This window comes from Canis lupus, chromosome 11 (genome assembly GCF_011100685.1).
Source record: "Canis lupus familiaris isolate Mischka breed German Shepherd chromosome 11, alternate assembly UU_Cfam_GSD_1.0, whole genome shotgun sequence".
NCBI classification, from domain to species: domain Eukaryota; kingdom Metazoa; phylum Chordata; class Mammalia; order Carnivora; family Canidae; genus Canis; species Canis lupus.
This window is the reverse complement of record NC_049232.1, coordinates 53,993,929-54,020,246: the sequence shown is the minus strand read 5'-3', so window position 1 is coordinate 54,020,246 and position 26,318 is coordinate 53,993,929. Positions and strand designations below refer to the sequence as shown.

The 26,318-nt window shown below is 35.2% G+C and overlaps 1 protein-coding gene across 3 annotated transcripts in view; it reads right to left on the bottom strand.

Annotated features, from left to right (window-relative positions):
• Positions 1–383: 383 nt before the first annotated feature.
• The window catches only part of ZCCHC7 (zinc finger CCHC-type containing 7), a 252,236-nt gene continuing 226,301 nt past the window's right edge, over positions 384–26,318 (bottom strand). For all 3 annotated transcript variants that reach the window (XM_038552843.1, XM_038552844.1, XM_038552845.1), the window contains exons 6-9: positions 25,700–25,735; positions 6,323–6,418; positions 3,200–3,317; positions 384–1,152 (exon numbers count right to left, since the gene is read on the bottom strand). In XM_038552843.1, the coding sequence (XP_038408771.1) occupies positions 716–1,152; positions 3,200–3,317; positions 6,323–6,418; positions 25,700–25,735 (687 nt within the window). In that variant the 3' untranslated portion in view covers positions 384–715. The remainder of the gene's footprint in view (positions 1,153–3,199; positions 3,318–6,322; positions 6,419–25,699; positions 25,736–26,318) is intronic.

Here is a 26,318-nt window from a genome sequence, read left to right as displayed (position 1 = left end):
TGATGTTCTGTTCTGACTCCAGCCTCAAGAGCAAGAACAGCTAGATTGAGATTTACAGCTATTACCCTTTCTGATGTTAAAAAAGAATAAAGTAATGATGAAAGACTGATGAGGGACACCTGGGTGGCTCAGTTGTTGAGCATCTGCCTTTGGCTCAGGGCGTGATCCCGGATCCAGGGATCGAGTCCCACATCAGGCTCCCTGTGAAGAGCCTGCTTCTCCCTCTGTCTGTGTCTCTGCCTCACTCTTGGTCTCTCATGAACAAATAAATAAAATCTTAAAAAAAAAAAAAAAAAAAAAAAGAAAGACTGATGAATTTTTCATATTAGCATTAATTTCTCTTCCTGCAAGGATTTAATTTTCATACTCCCAATGCAGATGAATTACATTTGATGAGCTTTTACTTTATTAGAGTATTTAAAAAATTTTTCTTGAAAAGATTATTTCTTCTTATCCCTAGGATTCTGAGTAAAAATGACGTATAGGAGCAGGGGAAGTCTGAGTATATCTGTGTGTTTTTCCCCCCTCCTACATTTAATAATCTGTTGGACACAGAGAATGGAGATCTCCACAGTCTTTGTTCAGCAGTTCCAGGCACGGCTGAGATTACAAACAAAACCAAAAATGCACTTTATTTAATCACAGATAATAAAGATTTTGCTGGGATGTTATAGGCATGAAGACCAAACACTGGAAAGCTGGATCAGAAGCTGTCTCACAACTTGGATTTTTTTTTCCTCTGCTTAATGAGAAACAAATTATCATTGCCATCACCCTCCAAGTGGCTCTTTTTCTTATGCTTGCTCCGTTTGCCCTCTCTGGGCAGCTTGTCTTCTCTTGGCTTGTGAGAATGCGATGAGTGGTGGAAGGACTTAGGAGCCTTCTGGGTTCTGAAAGTGCCAGAAGAAGAGTGGAGTTTTGGGCCTCTGGGGAAGTCCTCATCCAAATCATGACACCTGTCAGCCTTCCTGTGTTTCTCTCGTTCTTTATTGCTCCTGCTCATTTCTTTTTGGGTTTCTTTCTTTTCTTGAGGCCACCTGTTGTTTCTACATGAGGCATGGCTCTTCCTTTTGTGTTGGTGGGGCCTCTTATCTGCTGCTTCCATGTGAGGTCTCTTGAATTGCCTTGGGAAATCTCCATTCTTCTGGAGTTCTGGAAAATATAAAAGTATTTCTGCATATTCAGCAGCCAGACAGTCCACACATTGCTTTCACAGGTCTGCAAACAACTTAGCAGAAAAGGAAACCAGACAATGAAATGTGTAAATGATAGGACATTCTAAATAGCCATTACTAAGGAGGTAAAAATCATTGACTAAAAATTGCATGATTATAATTCTGTATTTGATTGCTAAAAATAAAAAATATCCAGAAATCCAATGGTATTTATTCTGTTCAGTACAGCTGAATTAGGTTGAACAACAGAGATGAAGACTGGTGAGAGCAGTAATCATCTTAGCTTTGTGAAGAAAAGTCATGTCTGACCAATTCAAGTTCTTGCAGTGATAAAGAAATAACCCTTGATGATAAAGTGAAACAAGATGTGTAAAATGGTCTTTTAACAGTTCCATATGACATTTCGATTACCCTCTTAAGATAAAGTCTGGCCACAGGACTTATAGGTGGATGCTAAACTGGACGGGAGGTTACTCCTCCAGAACAGGTATCACTGGCTTGGAGAGTATACACATACACATGTATCTCAGAGGTTTGGGTGCCAGATCTGATATTAAATTCTGCCAGGACTTGGCACCCTTACTACAACTGTTGATGGTCGTGATTCTGATGGGGTAAGTGGGAGATGAGGTTACAATGAGGGATGAAAAACTAACATGCCAATAAAATCTTGAAAGATTAAATAAGTAGCCTATAACAAAACAGGATGAAATGCAAAGTAATATATTTAGGGAACAAAAAAGTGAATTCTAGGATATAGAGCAAAGGTAATTACTTATGGACGTTGGCATAAAATAAAAATTCCAATGAATCATAGAGAACCTCTAAGTAGCCACAGAGTTGTCAATATAACTAGCTAAAAGGGAAAACAAATGGTTTTTCTAGGATTGTAAGTTATAAAGACTCATTATAGAAAACCTGGGAAATATAGAAAAGTATAAAAAAAAAAAGTAGTGGCCATAATCTTTTATTTTTTTTATTTTTTTGGCCATAATCTTTTAATTTAGAGGTGACATTTGGTGCTTTTCTTCTTAATTTTTTAAAAAAAATTTTAAATTTTTATTTATTTATGATAGTCACACACACACACAGAGAGAGAGAGAGAGAGAGAGGCAGAGACACAGGCAGAGGGAGGAGCAGGCTCCACGCACCGGGAGCCCGATGTGGGATTCGATCCCGGGTCTCCAGGATCGCGCCCTGGGCCAAAGACAGGCGCTAAACCGCTGCGCCACCCAGGGATCCCTCTTCTTAATTTTTTAACTTAGCTGCCTAATCAATATCTTCATGTACTATAATTTCTCTATCGTTGAGATAAATTCATATGAAATGTAATATATAACATATGCAGGAGTTGAGAAGTAATTTCGTTTGAAAAATACCCAAACTCAGAGAGATGGGGAAAAGAATAACAAAAAGGAGAAAAGAGTTAATAATGTATAGGTCAACTTGAAAAATGTAGAACTGTTTTGTCCTTAAAGCAACAAAAGTAACTTGGTAAACCATCATGAAGAATATGGCAAGAAAGAATTAGGAAGAGTAGGCTTAAATGATAAAATAGAAGAACTTTATGTTAGCAACAGTAAAAGAAACCACAGAGGGTGGGCTAAGAATGGACATCTTTAAGGAAGCTCCAGGAATCACCAGGAATTACCTAGCAGGGAAAGCTTTTCTTTCCATGAAAAATAGTAGAGACAAAGAAAGGGAAAAAATAATTACTTGCTAAACAAAAAAATCTCAAAGTAGCCTTTAAAAACTCTGCATACTTATATGGATAGAAGTATTTTCTGGACATATTCTAAACTGGTCATTATGTGAGAAAAATCATCACTGTGAAAAGAACGCAACAGTTTCTGAACTGGGTGCCTGATTTCTGGAGATCAAGAAAGTTCTAGTTTCTATGGTAATTATTTAAAAACATTTTCACTGCTAACCAATGATTCCCCCCAGAGCAGGGAAAGACAGTGCAAGAGGAGGTATTTAGGAACTATTGCAAAGGTGGATCTCATAAGAAGTCAATAACATACCTTTCACTTTTCGTTTTATTCTCTGTTCTCTCTCTCGAATTTCATATTTGTCATCATAGTAGAAGATGAATGGAGATGTTGGAAACGTCTGGTTAAACATTCGTCTTTCTGTACATTCCTGCAAATTGTTTGAAATTACTGTTTCAAATTATCAAATTTGATAATAAGTGCACTGTGCAGACAACCTTTTTGCAAGATTATGGACCACTGTAGTTAGAGACAAGCCCTGCACCAGGGATACCCCACTCTGTGGCTCAGGATGCAGTCTTGCTGGGACGTTGGGAGGATCATATCCAATCACACCCAACCACACCCAACTGTGTGTACTTGCTTCTTTCAGGCTTGGATTTTCTTTCCTTCTTTATTCATGAAACCCTTATCTTTTTTCAATCTTTTCTGCCAAACCCCTCTCTCAGTCTGAGTTAACAGCAACAGGAGCTGGATCTCCATTACACTTGCCTTGTTCCTCTGTTAGAGGGTTTATTTTATTTGGCCTTATGTTGCTTTAGACCTTTGCTTGTTGTTGTCAGACCTTTGCTCTGATGAATGGGATCAATATTCTTATAAAAGAGACCCCCCACAGAACTCCCTAGCCCATTCTACCCTTGTGAGGACACAGCAAGAAAGTGTCATCTCTGAGGAAGCAGGCCCTCACCAGACATGGATTCTGTTGGAACCATGATCTTGGGCTTCCCAGCCTCCAGAACTCTAAGACATAAGTTTCTGTTGTTTATAAACCATCCAGTCTATTGTAGTTTATTTATAGCAGCTTAAATGGACTGAGATTCTAACCATAAAATATTAAGAGCAAATTACAATTATAAAAAGGTACTACAGACCTTGATACACTCCCAGTGCTCACTCATACTTTCATATGCTCCTGGAGTAGTCTCTCTGCACAGTGACTACTGTTTCCTATGACAGTCTGCCTGATGTGGAGCTGCTTATGACTGTTCCTGCCTTCCCAATTAGAGAATAAGTGGAATTAGGGAAAGGCGGTGCCACATTCACCTTAGAATATCTTCCACATGAAGAGGCTGTTCAGTAACATCTGTAGAGCTGTATTTCTGAAACTGAAGTGGAGGGGTCTTCAGGCATCTTTACTCATCTGCATAGTCTCATGTTTGGATCCTGTACGGTCTAGACTGGTATGACTATACAGAGCTATACAGTACCATAAATATTTTCCAAAGCTAAATGTAAATTATATTTTGATTATCCACATCGCTGGTCCCCTCCATTAGCACAGACAATTGATAGTTGGCTATATAATTTATCTACTATTCTAGATTAGCCACACCACTGATCTTCTTCATTAGTGTGAATAATCTAGAGTTCTTCATCTATGGCAGCAATGAGGCTGCCAAATTTGCTTTATTGTAAATTAAAAACTATCTAAATCTAGATTTCAGGGATAAATTCCAAATGTTAATATATTTCCTATCTACATTAACAGGAGTGACTAGTAAGTATTATGTGTCCAACTATAATTGTTTTTCTTCAATTGAACAAACATAAATGCTAAAAATACACCCCTTTGTCAGTAAGCATAAATTGTACATCCATGTGATCTGCGTGGTAGTGGAATGTTTAATGTGAATAGGTTTCCTAAACAGTGTTGGCAACATCTGAATTTTGGCAATAAGGAGAAAGGCACAAAGCAGGAAAAGATCTAGAGATGATAATTCTGTAAGAAAAAGTATTCTCTAACAAGGCTTTCAGTGTGAGTTCTATGGAAATGAAGTAAGTATACTACAGGGTCTTTCCATCCATATCACTGTACTATGGATTTGTTCACACTGGAAACAGCATCCAAATGTCAGTACTGAGAAATCTCCCTGTACAACTTCTTTGCTTTGTAGATAAAGAAACTGAAGACAAGAGAGAAAATGTGGGTTGTTCAAATCACATGGTTAAGTCAGTATCAGAGCAAAAACTGGAACTGAGGATCAGAACTTCATCCTACTTTCATATTCTATCCCTTCACTCCATGGTCCTACTGCCCCAACATGGAAGAAAAACTTCATCTGCTGGTGAGCTATGACCCAGCCCTTTTCTTTTCCCAGTCAGTCAGTCTGTCTGTCTCTCTATGCTATAGAGCTCCAGACCCAAGGCTGCATGAATGAGGCACCATGGTCAGAATTCAAGTCACAAAGTATAGTACTCCCCCATCCTACTGCTCACAGCCCAACCCATTTTGAGGACTCTCTGCCCACTGAATACTTTACTCTTGTGTCATCAAATCTGATCTTAGATTATTTTGGTTTATCTAGGCTGCTAGAAGCCCACCTGGAGACTAGGAATGTATTTCTCCATTCAGATTTTCTATTTTTTTGTGCCACTGCCTTTCTTCCTCTGATGCAGGATTCCAGGGATGTAGGAGAGAGTTCTGAGTGGTTTCTTATTGCAGCCTGTCTCTGGGATGAGCTGCTGCTATTTCATATTTAACAAGACAAGAGGCTAGGAGATTCCCTCCTGTCCCACAGCACAAGTTTCTTCTGCTTTGACATCCCTACACCTAAAACACACAGAGTTTGGCCCTGTTAGGGCTGGGCACATGCAGTCTAAATAGGGAATTTGGACATTTGTGGGGGGAGCAGGCTAGTCAAAGATGCAGCACCTCTGTCTTTCCACTCGTGCTAGGGTTTACATGTAAGTGATGAAAATTTAAGTGAAAACAATACCAGGGAAAACTAGAGATACTGGAGAACTACACAGAAAACCTAAAGTCATGACTCAACTGTGTCAAAGTAATAGCAATCATAAGGACTCACAGGAACTGTAACCATTCTGCTGATTACTTTTATTTGTTTGCTGGATTTTATTTTATTTTATTTTATTTTTTTTTTTTTTTTTGTTTGCTGGATTTTATGAGCTTTGTATTTGTGTTAGCCTAACTTATTCCTATGTACTGAAAACAATTAGAAGAATGTGCTCCGACAGATCCTTGCTGTAGCAGGATGGGAGAAGTCAATCAGTTGAAAATATATGAAGTCTTACTTCAGGATGTTAGTTGATAAAACAAAGTAAGCATTCAGAATTATATTCTTTTCGAGTTCATCTTTCAGCAACCACTTCCAGAACAACAGAATGCTTTCTGCCCCAGTGCCACTTCAAACTTACGTGTCCATAATGGCCTTCTTGCCCACAGTTGTAGCAATACACTAAGGCTGATTGTCCAGAAGGGGTCTTCGGCTTTTTGGGTGGTCCAGGTTTGGTCTGCAACATGAGTATTTACGAGGGTTTATTAAATGTTAGAAGAAAATTAACAACTGATTCTTTCCCAAAGAGCTCTTTTTTTGGTAAGAGATTCCCTGAGATGTTGCCTCCTTGAGTTTAGTGTGCGCACTTCATATCCAGATGGTTCTCTGTGTTAAAGTGCATAACCTAACAATTCTTTTATACTTCATATCAGTGTGTTCTTTCCTCTCCTTCACTCCTCATTCCATTCGGCACTATGCCCAGTGCTAGATATTTGGTCTCTCAGAGAAGTACAATAGCTTAGCAGAACATGACAGAAATAGATAATGACAGAACGATGTAATAAGCACAGTGACAAGGTATTAATGGAGTGGCAAGGGGGACCCACCATTGGATAGGGTGGAAGAAGACACGGAAAGCTTCCTTGGAAGTATGAAACTTACATTTTCTCTCAAAGGATTAGGTATAAGTCAAACGGAACATCCTAAGTGGAGGGGACAACATGAACAATGACATGAAACTAAGAAAGAGCACACATGCTGACAAAGTACAACATGCACTTTCAGGTATACTGAAAAATGAGCCTGGAGAATGGAGGGCAAAAGAAGGGAGGGCCTTATAAGTTATCTTAAGGAACTTGGAGTTTATCTGGGCCTTTCCATTTATTTTTATTTTTTTAAGATTTTATTTATTTATTCATGAGAGAGAAAAAAAGAGAAAGAGAGAGAGAGAGAGAGAGAGAGAGAGAGAGGCACAGGCACAGGCAGAGGGAGAAGCAGGCTCCATGCAGGGAGCCTGATGTGGGACTTGATCCCAGGACTCCAGGATCACGCCCTGGGCTGAAGGCAGGCGCTAAACCGTTGAGCCACCCAGAGATCTCTTAAGTATAGTTTTAAATGTAGGAGCAGAATAGTTACAATTTTATTTCGGAAAAAACTTTTTGGCTTGTAGTTGTAGGGATGGTGATGAATATGAGCAGGAGAAGGTTCAATGCAGTGAGAAAGGTGGCTGTGAGGAAAGCCAGTGAGGTGATGAGGGCCTCAAGTATACGAGTATATGAGGGCCTCAAGTATTCCTCAAGTATAGGAAAAAGGGAATGGATTTGGCAAATACATGAGGTGATAAAAATGGTATCACTTGGACATTGAAAAGATATAGGGAATGAAGGAAAGGAGAAACTGGGATGCTTTTCAGGTTTCTAAGTTGGGTGAATTGATGAATGCCAATGATTTGGTAGTAGTGCCAATACTTGCTTCAGAAAAGGTAGGGAGAAAAAAGAGAGGCCAAATCAGAGGGAAAGATAATGGAGTTTAACTTAGATCCTGCATTGGTGGAGATATCCACCAGGCAGTTGTCTATGTGAGATTAAAGCTTAGGGAACAAGTGTGAGCTGATGATTAGATCTGGAAGAAATCTGTGTAACAGTGGAGGCTCAGTAGACTCGAGTGGACATATTGCCATACCCAGCATGAGCAGCAGTAACTTCGGATGGAACCCTGGGAAGAACAACACTTAAGAGGCAGACACAGGATCCTGAGATAGAGACAGAATAGGAAAGGTTGATGGAGGCAAGACCACAGGAAAATACAGTCACAGATCTTAGCAGCTTCAAGAAGGATGAACTCATCTACAATGTCAAATACAGCAGAGGCTTGTTGAGATTAGAACCAAGAAATGTCGGTTAGATTTGGCAACTGTTTATGGATAACCTGAGGTCATCCTGAGGATGAGAATTTTGGAATTAGTGGAAAGGTAAAAAAGAGTAGAAGTCAACAGGTTCAAGAGTGAAGCAATGGATACAAAGATGATGAAATCATATAGAAGAACAAGAAAATGACTGCCCACAGAAGCCAGGATGGTGGTTACTTCCAGTGGGGAGAAAACAACTCACAGAGGCTTCTGGGGTAGCCACAATTTTCTATTTCCTGAACACAAGTGGTGTTCTAGAACTTGAGTGTGTGTTATATAACTCATATACTAAGTTGTATATGTTTTATGCACTTTTCAGTATGTATGTCACATTTACAGGAAATATTTTAAAAAACTGAATGGAAGTTGAAGAAAAGGAGACAGTAGGTATGTATTACTCTGAGAAACATGAATAACAAGGGGCAGAATAATATTGAGCAAGACCTAGGAAGGGGGTTTGATGGAGTCTGCTATTAGAATGAGAGAGCGAGAGAGCTGAGAAAGTAGTAGGAGAGATGGAGGGCTTGGAAACAGGAGAGAAGAGAGAAGACAGAATAAAACCCCTGAGGTGGCAGGGGCTTTAAACAGAGGGAAAAAAAAAAACGAATTCCCGCCCATTCTTTTTTTTTTTTTTGAGATTGGAAGAAAGGTTAAGAACAGGGTATAACTTGGATAAGCTTGCTTGCTTGCTTCCTTTCTCTCTCTCTCTCTCCCTCCTTCCCTCTCATTCCCCTCCCTCCCTCCCTCTTTCCCTCCCTCCCTCCCTCCCTTCCTTCCTCTCTCTCTCTCTCTTTCAAATAAACTCTACACCCCACATGGGGCTCAAACTCATGACCCTGAGACCAAGAATTGCAGGCCCCCCAGACTCAGCCAGCCAGGGGCACCCCACTTATGTACTTTAATGAGATGCTGTTACAAAGAATGCTGGTCTGCCAACTAATTTTGTTATTGTTGTTTAAGGTGGCAGATGGGTGGTAGAGCTGAACAAGTTCAAGGATGCCTTATCAGTGATGTTTACCAGAGTGCTGGGCCCATGGCATGAGCATATACATGTTGGCAAACTATGGGTGACAGGTCAAATCCAGTCCTCTGCTTGTTTTTGTACAGCCCAGAGACAAGAATGGCTTTTACATTTAAATGATTAAAAAAAAAAAAAAGATATTTTGCAACACATGAAAATTCTATGAAATTCAAAATTCAAGGTCTGAAAACAAAGTTTTATTGAAGCACAGCCAGGCACATCTGCTTACAGATTATCTATTGCTGTTTTTCTTACATTATTTTAATTCAAGTATAGCTATAGTGTTATATTAGTTTCAGATGTACAATACAGTGTTTCTACAATTCCATATATCACCTAGTGCTTATCAGACGTTTCTCCAAAGAAGATATCCAGATGGCCAAAAGACACAGGAAAAGATGCTCGATATTACTCATCATTAGGGAAATGTAAATCAAAATCACAATGAGATAATATTTCACACTTGTCAGAGTGGCTAGAATCAAAAACACAAGAAACAAGTGTTGGTGAGGATGTAGTGAAAAGGGAACCCTTCTGGACTGTTGGTGGGAATGCAAACTGGCACAGCCATTGTGGAAAATAGTATGGAGTTTCCTCAAAAAGTTTAAAATAGAACTACCTGCAATACGGTTGGTTATCTGTGGTAACTTTTCAAGAGCAGAGTTATGACAGAGACCATATGGCCTACCAAGCTAAACTTTGCTATCTGGCTCTCTACAGAAGAAGTCTGCTGATGCCTAAGCTACAACATAAAAAGTGCTCAATAAAAAAAAAAAAAAAAAAAAAGTGCTCAATAAATAGGTGGTAAATGAGTAGATGTTAAACACTTCAAAATTTAATAGAGTGGAAATGAGTTATATGGCCAATAAATGTGATTAAAATAAATCTGAACACTGAAAACCTCTATGGATTAGGATGCAGAGCACAAGTTTTATGGAATTTCTCTGAATTATTTTATTGCCTAAGTTTGAGGAAATTACAGGTAGTTCTAATGTTGTTCCAGCTGCCTGTATCACTCTTTGCCCAGAAGAACATGGTGCACTCCACCTCTTTCAAATCTTGGCTTAAAGGTCATATTAGTAAGGCTTTCCTGATCACTTTTTAAAAAGATTGTCAGCTCTCTCCAACTGGTGTTCCCTACCCTGCTTTACTGCTTTAAACAAACAAACAAACAAACAAACAAACAAACAAACAGACAAACTCCATGTCACTTATCACATCTCACATACTATATATTTTGCTTGTTTGTTTTATCTGTCCCTCCACTTACAATCCCAGGCAAGAAGAAAGCAAGCTCTGTAAGGGCTGGGATTTCTGTCTGTGTTTTTTTTTGTTCACTGCTATACCCCAGATCCCAGAACAGGCCAGGCATATAGTAAGAGTTCACAAAGTAGTAATAAATTAACAATGCATATGTAAAGCACATAGCCCATAGTAAGCATCCAATACATTTTAGTTATTGTTAATAATTTGGGTACATTGGGAAACGATATCAATTTTTAACATCATTAAAGGACAACCTATAAAATTATGTTTTGATATATTAAAAAGCCTGCATAAATTAATACAGCTCCCTAAGTGTCTCCCCTACTTCACACTGAGAGTGTGATATATAGTCTGGAAGAATCAGGAAGGAATTAGTAGTATAAAGAGAATAGGAATTCAGTTTTACAGTATCAAGGATAAAGAGATCCTTCTTAATCAAGATTTTGAAAGCATGCTTCATGGTGACACTTACTTTATTTTGAAAGTAATTTCATTCAAAGAGTCTCAAATTTAGCCCCGCTGTTCATTTATGCCCGTGGATGAAGTGCAAACATTTGGATGTTCATTCATCTGAATAATGTCACTAGTTAAAAACTTCCATTATTACTAATAAAAATAGCAACAGTATTTATATTGTGCTATGAAATTCTAAACTGTTTCACAATAATTAATTAGTAAATGACATGACAAACGCTATCTACATACTCCCATTTTAATAAACTATCATGTACTAGGACTTAATAGGAATGAAATCAGCCTAGATCTCACCTAATTAGAGAACATTTCTATATTAGAATACAGTACTGAAAACTCAATAATGATTTCCAGTGGACAAGTTTTCATACTATGATCTAACAAAAATCTTACAGCTATTTAAAGTGTTAGAAATATAAATTTGTGACTCAATAGTTCTGCCTTGGAGCATGTCTTTATTTTTAATTAACAGGAAAGGTCCAATTTAAAGCAGAATATGTCAACTGATTAGCTCTAAGTTCAGAGTTCTGTCATACAGTCTGCACTGTGGACAAAAAGTTAAATGTACGAGAATGAATGTAGTCTTTTAAAACTTTTTTTTTTTTTTAAAGATTTTACTTATTTATTCAGAGACACAGAAATTGAGAGAGAGGCAGAGGGAGAGACACAGAAAACACTCTTTTATTCAGAGACACAGAAATTGAGACAGAGGCAGAGGGAGAAGCAGGCTCCATGCAGGGAGCCCGATGTGGGACTCAATCCTGGGTCTCCAGGATCACACTCTGGGCTGAAGTAGGAGCTAAACTGAGCCACTGGGGCTGCCCTAAAACTTTTTTTTAAAGTTAAGAATTTATCTAGAGACTTTGACCAATGGGTTACCAAGTGAACTATTTATGAAAGCAGCTTTTTTCTTTTTTTGTTACAGACATTTAAATAATCTATATTTGTAGGGTGATATCTTGGAGATTACTTTACTATCAATATATAGAAGTAATAACCTGGTAGATAGCATTACCTATGAAAGGTCCATCCCATCTGCTATTCTTGCTGAAAGCTTTTCATGCACCAGTAAACTCAGTAAATATCAGAAGATAAAGCATAAGCCTACCACGCCACGGATTTACTCCTAATGTCTCCTCAAAGTGCAGCCCGATGCAACGATTACAAATGATTTTCTTCTAATGTCATTTTACATAACCCTTTTTTCTGCATGAGTAGTTAGTGCGGAATGAATGAATGAATGCCATTAAAACAGTTAATCATTATCTGGGACACTGGCCTTACTCCCTTCACAACTAGGAATCTCCATGACAAAGGCCAAGAGATCAAAACGCCAGAGCTGCCTCAGTGTCCTATTTCTAACAGTAATTTTTTATGCAAATGAATCTGCTGGGCATCTCCCTCTGTGACCTTGAGCTGCCCTTATCTAAACTGACTTTGATCCAATGAGGGTCTGCATCTAGTTGAAGCTCATTACTATATAGGATATGCAATCAATTTCACTAATTAAAGGGAATTTTCTACTCTTGTGAATGCAAAATGGACTTATTTTTGTAATCACACATATGCTTAAAGACTAGACTATATGTTTTTATTAATTCAATTTGTTATATGAACATATATTAAAAAGCAAATATATTAAGTACTTGAGGTAAATGTATTCATGACCAAATGTAACATTTAGTATTGAGCTTACCTCCAGTCTTTCTGAACAAGTCACATTTATTCACACACCTCTTAAATCAATATGGTTTTCATGCTTGAGAATGACCTTACTCTTTCAAGATATTTCCAAATCAATTTATCCTTTCAATAAACTCACTAATAGCACAAGCCTCCCCCCAAATATTCATACATTTAAAAATTCCAACCTAAGTATCAAATAGGATTTCTCAAGAAAATGTTACCCCAAACGGAAAGCTTGTCATCACAGTTTTCAAAGTCCATTGGCTGAAGTGACAAATGGCATGGATTTGACATTTGAGCAGAAAAAAGTTTCAATTCAAAATACGTATTTAAATAATAAGTAAATAAAATGTATATTTTTGGGGGGGATGCCTGGGTGGCTCAATGGTTGAGCATCTGCCTTTGGCTCAGGTCATGATCCAAGTCCCGGAATCGAGTCCTGCATTGGGCTTCCTGCATGGAGCCTGCTTCTCCCTCTGCTATGTCTCTGCCTCTCTCTCTGTGTCTCTTATGAATAATAAAATCTTTTTAAAAAATGCATATTTTTTCCTATTTATTTTTTGAAGATTTTATTTATTTATGTGTGAGAGAGAGAGAGAGAGAGGCAGAAGACACAGGCAGAGGGAGAAGCAGGCTCCATGCAGGAAAGCCTGACATAGGACTCGATCCCAGGTCTCCAGGATCATGCCCTGGGTTGAAGGCATTAAACCGCTGAGCCACCCAGGCTGCCCTTTATTCCTCTTTAAAGATATTATTTTTACTGCCTACTCTAGAGATCAGATAGAGTTTTTAAGTATTTTCTTTAGTTTTATAAAAGTACATAGGGGAAAAAAGAATGAACGCCCTCCCTTTCCTTCAGTATTGTTTACGATATAAATGCTAACAAAATGTAACTGGTACATATTTAACTTGGGATCTAAAGGAAAGAAAGGAAGAAATTTAAAAGTTAGGAAAACAGTTCTGCAGTGAAGTAAATTAATGCTGAGTCTGTGACAGGGCAAAAACGATGATTCCAAGATATCAAGATATGACCAAAGATACAAAGACTGTAGTCCTGTCCTTCATTGTCAGTGTTTTCCTGTGGTGGGTCCTCACACCTGCGGACCCAGACACCAGGTCTGTTCCAATCACGGTTTTGGACAGTCTTCCATCTGCACACCATTCTGGCAAACAGTCACAGTATTATTTCTTTTGAGGAACACTGGGAGGAATTTTCTCCTCAAACTAAAAGCTTTGAAATTATTTTAAATCAAAGCTTCCTTCATAGAATCTTTTAAGCTTTTGGTTTTTTTTTTCAGTGAAAAAAAGAAAAGAATTCAATCATATTCCAGAGGACATTGCTACTAATTCCTCCTATATCCTAAAAATACCATTAAAAGTACCATATATAATTATATACCTATATCTTTTATGTGTTAAAAACACTATGTCATGTACCCAACAGACTCTCAATCCATTGGGTAATTCCTTAATTAGGCAGATTTTTGAAACATGTATTATGTACACAACAGACCGGAACGTCTCCTTTGGAGCATTTTCTAGTCTATCGGGTGATTACATCATTAAGCCACACATGCTACGTAGAAAAAAATCCTTATGAAAATTCATGAAAAAATGTACAGCATATCATTAGCATGCAGCAGACGTGTATGCTTTTGATATTTTCTCTGGTAAAAAAAAAACTACATGAAATAATTAGTCCAGGTCATGAAAACAGGAGAAAGGTACCAGACACTGGTAAAAATGAAAATTGCAAAAATTGCATCTCTCATGGTTTAGCTGAGAGTAATTTGCTTTATTGGAAAATGGATTCTAAAACAGTGTTCATTTGAATTACAGCAGAATAAAGAGTGTTGCTTTATTGATTTGGTATTTCCTATACACACTTAACTTCCTCTCTTACTCCTCTTTTGGACACTCATAAGTTTTACAAACCAATGGGTTGAAGGTTGCAAATGAACAGTGGTAAGACCATTAATTATTCAAGGCATTTTGTACTGTGTGTTTGTATATGGATATCTTCACTTTATGGAACCAAGAGTATAAGAGATTGCATATCTTTTTTGGTAAGTTGAAACTACTAAGTAATATGAAGAGAGATAAACTGTTGGTTTAACTCTCAATAGTGAAAGGCTTACATATTTACAACATTAAGCAAAATCTCAAAGACGATATATTTGAAGACTAAAATAAAGCACAGGTTTTATTAAAAGGAGCTACTAAACTCATTAATTTATGACTTTTCTTTTTGTAAAATGAGATCCCATCCTACATCCTCATCCCCCTCCCCCCCAAAAAAACCCCAACAACAAAAAAAAGAAAACCTCAGTAAGCAGAGAACAATGAACATATGCAAGACAGTAAGGATCACAGTAATTCACTCCCTGAATGCTCCAAATCTTCATGGCTTAAAAAGCATCCCAATTTTCTCCAAAGGTAGTGGCATTTATTCACTGGGCCATAGCTAATTTTACATGGAATGCAAAAATGTTAGTTTAAGTTTAATTTACCACCCTATTTAAATATTTCCAATGTAGCTCTCAAACTGCAGAGCTATCCCTCCGTCTATTTTAATTTTAAAGTAAGTTAGCAAAGGCTTCCTTCTTAATCCCCAGAGACTACCTACATAGTGACACAAACGCACAAATTTATGACAGCAACATAAATGCTCTTCTGAAGTAATGTGCAACATTAAGTGAAAATCGTTTCCTGGAAAGATATTATAGGTATCTATATTTTATTTGCCATCTTAAACATATCTGGGTCTTTATGGCCTTATTTTAAAAATGTATTTCCTTTTTATATTTCCTGGTGCAAATGGACTGCATAAATAAGCAATGTGCTATGAGGCTTCAGACCAGCCGATAAAACCTTTCAATTTTCATGCCAGCTTCTTCTTTTGTAATTCAAATCCGCCTGGAAACTGGCAGCTCTGAAAACTGAAACAAGCACTGCCACAAATACCTTGTAATGCTATCGACCTTGTCTGCCCATGCAGTGAGAAAGGGGGATGCGTATGTGTCTGCAGCCATCCAGATAACACAACTCATTTTTTTGGGGGGGGGGTTTGGGGTGGGGATAACAGAAGCCAGCCCCAGACTGTGCACCAAAAGCAGTCATTACCAGGCGTGCTGGAGAATAAGTCTCTTCAAAATACACAGTGCATTTAAAAACCACATATGAGGCTGAGCCACTGCTGTCATTACCAATTTTAATTTAGCTCCTTCAGTTTGCCAGCCAGATAAACTCTTTAGTGCTGTTTTTTAATCTATTTGCCACATTTTATGTTTAAGATTATAGTAATATGGACAGGAGAAGGAATCACTTTTAGGGGAAATAAAGAAATAGATCCGCTTATCAGCGCCCATCAGAAAGTTCATTAATCAGCCAGGCTTTGTGCCCTCTAAATTGAAAGGTTAAATAATCCTCTCAGGAATATTTCTCGGCCCCTCCGCCAATTGTCCGGAGAGGAGCTGCCATTCATAGCACACGGGATCGGTGACAGGGTATCTTACCACTGTTTGGACCCCAAACAATGATGGACAAATGGCCTGGTTTACAAAGAACCTTTTAGTACATGGATGGAAAAGGACCACAAGCTTTGAAGCAGGGTGGAGGGATGAGGAGGGAGTAAAGATAGGATGTGGGGGGGAAGGGACAGAAAAGAATACATACATGTGTGAATCCACAGATATTTTATCTGAATGTTTACTGGGGTGGACTATAAAACAGAAACCACATTAATATACATCTTCCAATCATATGAAGTACTTTACATATTCAAATTTGCTTATATATTTTGTATACAACTGTATATAAACCATCATTGAAAAATTATGGAATAACAGCACTGTAAGCTCTATTATATTTATTAGCTAAAACACAGAAGATTCAAATAAACACCAAGATTTTCATTTTTACCATAACTCGAACTGATTTACAACACAGAGCACTCCCCCCTCCCCACCCAACCGTGCTTATTCGCCTGAAATAGTCTTAACAACAGTCACAAAGGCAGGGAATTCCACAGCTGTAAGGATCTGTCTAGAGAGGGGAAAGTAATGCTTTTTTCTTTTGCTCTTACAGTATGCCTTATCTTAACTCCTGCTTGTCTCAAAATAAAGAACAAACATGGAATAGGAATGCAAACCACAGGCCCCGAGAAAATGCTTAATTTTTGTGTTGCCTTTTTTGCTGGACCTATAAGAGAATACAAGTTGAAGTCTGTAAAAGTGACCAAGCTTACACCTCAACATCTTGCTGTGAAATCAGGCTGGTTTCTGCCATCAGTCATGTGAAGGCATGAAGCAGTTTCATCTGAAGTACAAAAAAACTGATATGCTATTTTGTTTCCTTCCTCATCTGATTGAATAACCCTGTACCCCCAGCAGAAAGTATTATAATTGGTATATGTATATATATGTGAGAATTCTTCAATTTCATATTATTCTTAAGATTTATGTCATTTCATTTGCTTGATAGATAACTACATTCAGATGACACTGAAATTATCATTTAAGAACTGAATGTTTATAACATTTCATTAATTAATATAACATATATATTAATTATATATACTATATTTTTCAAAATGGTATCTTTATATGGTAAAATATATGGCTATGTTTTATATAGTCATTTTCATTAGGGGAAGAAGTAGCCTAAATATTTTTGTGATCCAATTCTTTTTTTTTTTTTTATTGGTGTTCAATTTACCAACATACAGAATAACCCCCAGTGCCCGTCACCCAATCACTCCCACCCCCTGCCCTCCTCCCCTTCTACCACCCCTAGTTCGGTGATCCAATTCTTAAGTGTCTTTATAACAATTCTTAGAAAAATCAAATTAAGAAAATAATTCAAATTTGCTATATTTAAAAGTTACCTACATTTCTAGAAAAGACACAGATAAATAATATCAAAATGAAGAGTGAGGTAAATACTTTTGTTAACAGAAGAGTGCCTGTGAGTATTTTAATTTCAGTAACTATAAGAAGGAAACATTTTTATGAGACAGAAAGTAAAGAGGTGATTATGAATCTCCTCATCTTAGGCAAACAATATTTTCAAAACACATTACGAAATAATCTAAATAAATTTTAAATAATATTAAATAAATATTAAATAAAACAATAATCTGAGTTTGGGCTATTAGTCCAGAGGCCATCTTTACAGGTGTGATGCATGTATCGTTCTGCTTTATTAGAGCTCACACAGTGTTGAATATGAGCTATGTGCTAGGTACTGTGCCAAGTACTTTACGTTTCTTATTTCATTGCATACTTACTTCATCCCCATTTTTCAGTTGAAGAAACCAAGGATCTTAAAAGCCAAATATATTAATGAGGCTTGACCATCTAAGTAGATTAAAGAGCCAGAATTTGAGCCAATGTCTGATCCCAAAGCTACATTCTTTTTATAATGTTAAAAAAAAAAATTTCCTAGTAATTTCCTCACAAATAAGTCTGCCATTCCAAATCAGTTTTATAGCATGTTTTTTAAGGATTTCAATAAAATGAGAAGGAAATGTGGTTGTAACTATAAATAAAGGAAACAGGAGAGATCCAAGAAAGACAAAATTGAGATTTTATTGTAGAAACAAAGCTAATAAGCAATCCAAAATTTAGTTCCCCTAACTGAAAAGAAATATGGGGGTAATCCACAAATACATGTGAAGGACAATATTTATGTAAAATTGGTATTGATAGACATGGGTACATTACAAGGTTATAAAGATGACTTTATTATCTAATAGATTTGGTTTTATGTGACTTTTGAAAAAAAGGAATGAAAACAATGTGGTACCTTTATTACCAACTGATTCATGAATCAACATGAACTCTTTTTACAAAGCTGATACAGATTTCTGAACATTCCCATGGAAAAACTTTTGTTTTGAAATGTGATCTACCAGTGTATTGGTACATCAATTAAGGCAAAGTCTATTTTTAATTCCAAAGATATTAAAAAAATTTTTTTTTGGTTAAGTGGTCTCTAAGCATGTAGCATTTTTCTTCATATATTTTTGATATTTCAAAAAACCCCAAAGATACTAGTTTTGGATGACCATTGCTGAGTTCAAAATAGCTGAAAGAAAATAATCAAAATGTACAAAAACATAACTCTCATGACTTTCTTGTATGTAGGGATTAAGCAGCAAATGAATTTCAAATCTAAAATCTGATTGATTTTATCAATAATTTATTAACTTTTAGTCATTTAAGAGATTTTGCTTTTAAAATCTTAAACTTAATTTAATTTAAGATTACTAATACAGTTTATGCCGTAACAAAATATAACACTAGTTCAGAGAGATTGTGCACGTCAACAAGTCAAGGGGTTCTTTCAGGAGTCTTTCCCTGAAGATTATTCAAATGATTGACCAAAACCCTTAAAGGTTATGGTTGATCATGACCGTGAGTAACTAAGTGATTCCTAAATACTTAAAACCTGTTAGGAATTACTGTAATCTACCATGTCATTTACATGCATGACTACTAAAAGGAATGTTTAATACAAACATCATTGGTCCAGTATACTTTATCTACTTTTACTCTTGCACTGAAATGTCCAGAGAAGATTATGACAAGCTCAATCGGTTGGAATATATTTAAGGAATGGCATGAGTCACCTATTCAAAATACACATGAAAAATCACTTAAATATGTTAAAATTATTCTATGTAGTACTTCGATTCTCTTCATGTGTGGTAAATATGACAAAGAATAGAAATCATTCAACATTTCAAATTTTTAAACTACAATTTATTATATAGCCAGATACTGTGCAGTGTTAAAACTGGATTTTGAACATTCTCAGGCTGTTTATATTCATTTTTGTTAAAATAGCAGCCCTATTTCAAAGTGTAGAGTTGTAAGTAAAAAAACAACAATGTAGTTTTATTTGGGATTATATGAATAATGTGTGTGTTTCTGAAGGAGAAGAAAAAACTTTAAAAATGCTTATATATATTAAAATTATAAATACTTAGAATTTAATTACCACAAAATGCAAGTATCAAGAAGAAATTGCCCCTATAATGGCTAACTATAATTCTTTTGTAAGTAAAGGTGAACATACCTAGGAAACAGAAAAGGACAGTAAAAACTTCAAATGTAATTTGCATCTTTCTATCATACTCAGGAGAAACCTTTGCCAACAGAAAAGAAAAAGACCATTAACAGTACTCCCTTAAATTTTTAAAATAGAAATAAAACTTGAAGCCCACATATTAAATATGTAAGTCCTAAATGTAATGGTGTTTTTGTCCTCAGCTACTAAGGGGCAGACAAAAAGGCACAGGGACTTTTTTGCCAAATGATAAAAGTTAGCTGTTTATATTAGAGCTTCAGGTTCAATTAGCTTATTATTGAGCAACATGTGCTACCTAAAAATGAATAGAAATCATAATGATGGGTGATTAGGACATATCTTCAGATATTTAGAAAGTGGCAAAAACACAGCTGTATCTGCCAAAACATTTATAATGAATCTTTTATAAATTGTGTGAATGTTGGATACTTTCATTGCTTATCTGAAATACTTAAATTTATAAGAGAATTAATGTTATTAATGTCACTTGATATTATTCAAATATATTAACACAAGAAAAAAAACTACTCAAAATATGCCATATTGATTTTTCATTTAAAACACATTAATTTTTGCATTAAAATACTAAAAGTCAAATGAGTTGGAAATTCTCTCTGAAGGGGATGACACCTCAGTATTTCTTAGAAAAGAAGAAAATATGAAGGTTTTTTTATGTGTGTTAATAAATAAATAATATGTAAATTATATCCAAATCCAAGTTTTATTCTACTCCCATTCATTAATAAGTGTGTACATAAAATGTCTAAATTTCTGAAAAAACACTCTGGGAGGAAAAATAAAATGTGCATTTATAATTCACAATGTTCACTTTTTTCCTCTTTCTTTCACAGAAGCTTTAGAAAATTGCTTTTTGATGATTTGGCAAATTGTATTTATTTTTAAATGAATCTCATTTATTGAGATTGATAATTCCAGGTTTCATTTGCTCTGAAATTGCATTTTCCAATTGCTTCCAATGATAAGTTCTAGAAAAATGTGGTTCAACATGCCAGTGAAATAAAGATTTAAAAAAAAAAACATACACCTCAGTTGACCTACTCTGTAAATGTAGTAATTATATTTTATACTAAATTCTAAACATGGTAAGACTGAAGTTAAAAACTGCTAGCAAAATGTTGACACTACTTTAAGAATAAGGTATTTAAATAAATATAAAAGTATTCACATAAATTTTCCATTTTAAAAATATTTTAAACTTTTAGTTACTGTCTACATGTACTTTCTATCCCTGTAACATATGGAGTATTAGAAAATAGTCATCGGTGCTCATTCAGGAATTCTTTTTATTCAGATACCAAGTAACTTGCAACATAAAGCAGTTTGATTTATTTTGTAGTACTACAATGGGAAGACAGCCTTGAGGAACTACAAAATAGTTGTGTGCCTTCTGAATCATCAGGGCATGATTACACTTACCTCAGTAGTATCTCAGTGGTAAGGGCATTTTTAATGAAGACTAAATCTCTGAATATTTGACAGAGATGTAATATCTCAATAGCAACACTTAACCAATCAAAACACTGAAATAGCAATACCAGATCTAGAGGGGGAAAACCCCCGACAGTTGAAACAAGAGTATTCCTAGTTCTTGAAGGAGTCAGCAAAGTGAACTGAACTACCAAAATAAGAGCTTCTAAAATGAATTTGTAAAGTATTAGTTTATGATAATCTGTATGCCAGGCCTCAAGATATGTTACCAAACAAAAGTTGATTTAAATTTTCTGAAGTAGAATGAGGCCTAGTTCTAACTCTATTCTGGAGCGATTTAACTCTTTAAAATACAGTATGTAACTAGTTCTGTTCTCTTAAACATACACATGGAAAAGGGCATATCACTTGATATCTACTGTGGATGGGGTTCTTGTGGGTTTTGCAGCTCTGCTTATGCAGCCAAAGAGCTCTCAGAAAAAGATTTAGGATTTTCAACATATATTCAATAAAGAGAGAAAAGGCATTCCTACCCTCTCCCTCTCTTCCTAAAAGAAAAGATTCTGGCTTGGGACTGACTTCTGGAAACTTTTTATTTTTCATTTCAAGTTATTTTAAAAAATCCATTCCAGAGTTCAGGCAGTTAGAAAACTGTTATCCATCCTGTCTTAAATCACAATTCCAGGATAAAGACTTTTGGATAGCTATAGCCTCACAACCAAATTCCACTTTGTTATTCCCCCCTTTTGGACTACAAAGCATAGCTCTAGAATTAAATTTAAATCTGTTCACATTTAGGGTTACCTAGTATGGAATGACACAGAATGCTTTAGAGTAACATTCTTATTTAGTATAAAACTCTCATTTCTGTACTGTAAAAACCCAGAAAATACATTTCTAAATTGATGCTTCCAAGTAAGGAGAGAAAAGTGACTGGCAAAATGAAACAATATTGTTAATTATGGTTCATAAGATACACTCTGGCATTCAACTAGGTCCGGTAAGACATTATTGATTACTACTAAACTCTGGTCACCAGCTTTTTCCTAGGCTAGACAGGAAAGCAAGGAAACCTACTCCTCCCCATCTCCCTGACAGCAAGTATTTTACTTTTTGAAGTGTGAATTCTAGGCATTCCAAACACTATACATAAAGAAATATTTAAAAGGTAATTCTTCCAAAAATGTTACATTTGTGTCCTATTTAAACTTTCAGTTAAAAAGGTAGTAGGTTGTAACATATTTTAACAATGACACAAAGAAATCCAGGCGCAAAATTAAACATAAAAGATGTATTGTCCTTTTTGATTCTTAACACACACAGCCCCCAAATAGCATACTCCTAGTTACTTTTTTAAAGTAAGTAGATTAAAAACAAGATTAACAAAATGTCCAAAGCATGTCAAATTATAGCCTCTACTAGTTAAAAATTCTGTTGGTTGTAAAACTCTGTTGGTGGCCATTTTGGCCTAGGATTTTTAATATAAATGAGACTAGAGATGACAGGGAATGGGGGAAGGGACTTTCCTTTCTGAATAGTTAAAGAGGGAAAATTTTTATCTAGAATGAGTTATCTGAAAGATGTAAAAGAATATTCAAAGTCAGGTTTTACCAAAATCTTAAAATATAACAGAAATTAAACAAGAACAGTGCTATAGTACTGACGATTTTTAAAAAAAACTTTACAAACACTTCTGAAGGCGGTAAATACATAAACTATCTGTGGAAATTATTTAATAGCTAAATAAAAATCATATATTTTTCTTTTTCTCATGCAGGGCTCCAAACGATCATCTGAAGTGAAGTCATTAAATTATATGAAGTAATTTTATAGTCACTAAAATATAACAAGAAAAATGCTATAGCTAAATTAGTTGTTATAACATGTATATGTATCTATGTAGATATATATGTAATATCTTTTTATTAGAGTTTTATTGGCATGTACCCTTTAGAATGATGGGCTTAGTTATTTTTAATGTAGTGAAGTCCAGTCAAGTTTGATTAAAAAGCTATTCTATTTCAAGTTCTATTCAGATACAAGTTGTTAAGGAAACTTTATTTTATCTCATTTAATTGCTGAAAATAGTGAACATTTCTCTTCTTTAATTTTCTTCTTACTTTAGAATGTGTTTTAAGAAATTTTTGATTTGGGACATTTTACAAGTTCATTTATACCAATCAACTTCATCATCTTTCTTGTGTATTTGAGAAATAATGCTCTATTTAGCCTAAAAACTTTTCTTTCTTTTTTTTTAAAGAAAGAAAGCAATTCCCAAATAGACCTTAAATTATAGTTGCTAAACTAGGCTGTATAAATGTCCTTCTAGGCTTACTGATAAAAAGCAGACAAAAGCAATTGAAAAGTTCTCAAATGTAAATGTTTCTACACTGGATATATTAATCAGTTTATTCCCCCCAAAGCACAGTTCATTTTGGGTAAGAAATGGACATTTTTGGCTAAAAAAAATAAATTAATCAATGATTAAATGCAGAAATTTCCAGAGTTTCAAGAAGACTGTTTTAAAGGAATATACAGTGGCAATTCTAACCCAGGCTTCATTATTTGGTCATTGCTGAGTGATGCTACAATCACATGTGAGGGCTACTATAAGTCAATAGATGGCAGTCCATCGCCTAGTAAAAGGGCTGAAGATGATGAAAATCACCATGCATCTTTTTTTTAAATTTTTTTTTGCATCTTGCTTTTATTCAAGATTAAATATTGCTTAATTACACACATTTGGATTTGCCTATATACATAATTATTTATCCATTTTATTTTAGATGGATTGATACATAAATACATGTTTATAAATGTACTAGTTTAGCATTTATATTTGCATAGTAAACTAATTCTAAATTACTAATTATTAATTTAAACTTGACAATTATAAATTGATAGTTACCTGCAGTATTATTTTGAAAAATTAATCAGAATTCCAGATTGAGAAAAATGGATTTTTCAAAATGATTTTGTTATACCTATAAATAGAATATATTGTAACTCCCCAAAAGGGAAATTCATTTTATTTTCATTTTCCCCCAACTATTCTTTTTACAATTTGTTTTTCAAAAGCTATGTTATTATACAAACCTCAAATATTTCTGTTTTAATAAACACCAATTTCTATCCTTCTATGATAGTTATATAAAATAATATAGGTACAAGCAATAAAAATAAAAAAAAGAGGGTCTTCAAATTATTGAGTAAGTTTTCAAGGCTGGAATTCTCTAACTCAGGAGAAAAGGGAAAAGAAATGCAATTGTCAAATCCCTTAGGCTATTTCTTAATGAAAATACTGATGAAGAAAACTGCTATATAGTTACAAAAAGTGACTATGATCTTGAAAAATATATGATAGGATTTCCAAGTTTAGGCTACAAAGATTTCACCATGTATGTTAGACAAGAAACCTGCTACCTAAGTATAAACATAATATATCTGGATGAGTTACATCTGTAACAATATGTTAACATACATAGGGGTATGTGTGTGTGTGTGTATTTTGGTAGAACACTAAATATTTTAATAAAATCCAATTTGGGACTGAAGGATAGTTGAGGAGTTACAGCTTTCTACTGAGAACCTTTACATTACATAAACTAAACAGTGGTAACAGATATGAAAACAAACCACCTGGTATTATTCCTTGCCTCTTGGGCCTGTGATAGACATATTAGTAGTTTGAGTCACTTGGTTTACTTTTTATTTCTGTAAGAGGAAAGCAATAAGAAGACATGCTTTGTAAAACTTCGTCCTATTTTCACTGTCTTCCTATAACCAAAATCTTTTTGATATGTTAAATCTTAAGGAACAGCTTTTATAACATTGTTATTAACTGTCTAACTATAAGAATAATCTTAATTGTTGTCTTGCTCAGTATAACACATTTAATATATTAAAAAATGACTACTAGGGCTATGATGAATTATTGAAATTATTTAAGCTGAATATTAAAAACTAACTAACTTCATAATATTGAGCACTAGCCAATTGCTTTCATAGTAAATTATGTTTTCTACTTCTACTTAGCCTAAATTCACAATAAAAGGAAACCACAGAATTGAATAACTTGAATGGTATTAAGCAGATGGTTATACACTTTGAAGAAGTCAAGAAGAGCTTAAGGATATGACAGTTGAATTGTTCTATATGAAAGATACACTGAGCTTTTTTTTAGCTTCATTAAAAAATATATGCAAAAATTTCAATAAAGCCAGAAAAATGATTATGGAAGATATTATGGATTGTATGCTTATGGACTGTACATAACACAACACTTTAAAGACACTGGATTACTATTATTTTTATGGCTCCTGACATACTTTTCTCCTTTAATTTAATGAATGAGTCTAGGAAAACTGAGATACCATGATGTAATCATTAAATGATGTGAGTAATAAAAAAAAATCAAAATCTTTTCAGAACAGGAAGATAGAGAATAGAGTAGTGGGCAGGGGAGAGGAGAAAAAGTATATTATTGCTTTCTCAGTGCAAAAACTCTTCAGATGTTTATTATCTTCTAGTAGAAGATGCTTGTCTATATTTTATGGTCAGCAGTTCAGAGAAGGATAAATAGGCTAGGTCTTGGGGAAAATAAAAAAGGTGTTTCTACTCACCGTTAGGTGATACTGCCTCCAGATTTCTGGGCAAGCCTGGAAAATAAAAATATTGATCAGCTGGGAGCATGAAACAAGGTACTTTACAGCCTGTTGGTTTTGGCATAACCCAGCATCCACCGGTGTCGGTCACAGGAAAATAAGAAGCTTAACAGAAAGGGTCTGCATTTCAGCTTCAAAAACCTGGCTAGACAGTTTAATTGAATTTTACACTGGTTTAACACACTCCCTGCCATTGTCAGAAAGCCAGTAACAAAGTTTTCTCTCTCTTTTTTTTCTTTTCAGGTTAGAAGTTTTGGGGCACTAAGATGTGATTAAGAGCCATAACTCAGTTAAACTGATAAATGAACAGCAGTGGTCAAAATCAATAAGACTCACTGAGTACACCTTTTAAAAGAACATTTTGAACCTTGGTAGTAAGATAAACAACAACAACAACAACCCCAATTTATTAGCAACTGCTTTAAAGAAGACCACTGTGGTTATATGTTTCTGATGTCTGTTACCATCTTTTACCTAATCACTTGCTGCTAATCTTCAATACTGTGAATAGAGTTAAAAAGAAAGCTACAACAAAATAAAACAATCTCAAAAATCTAAAGTCCATGGCTTTTCCCTT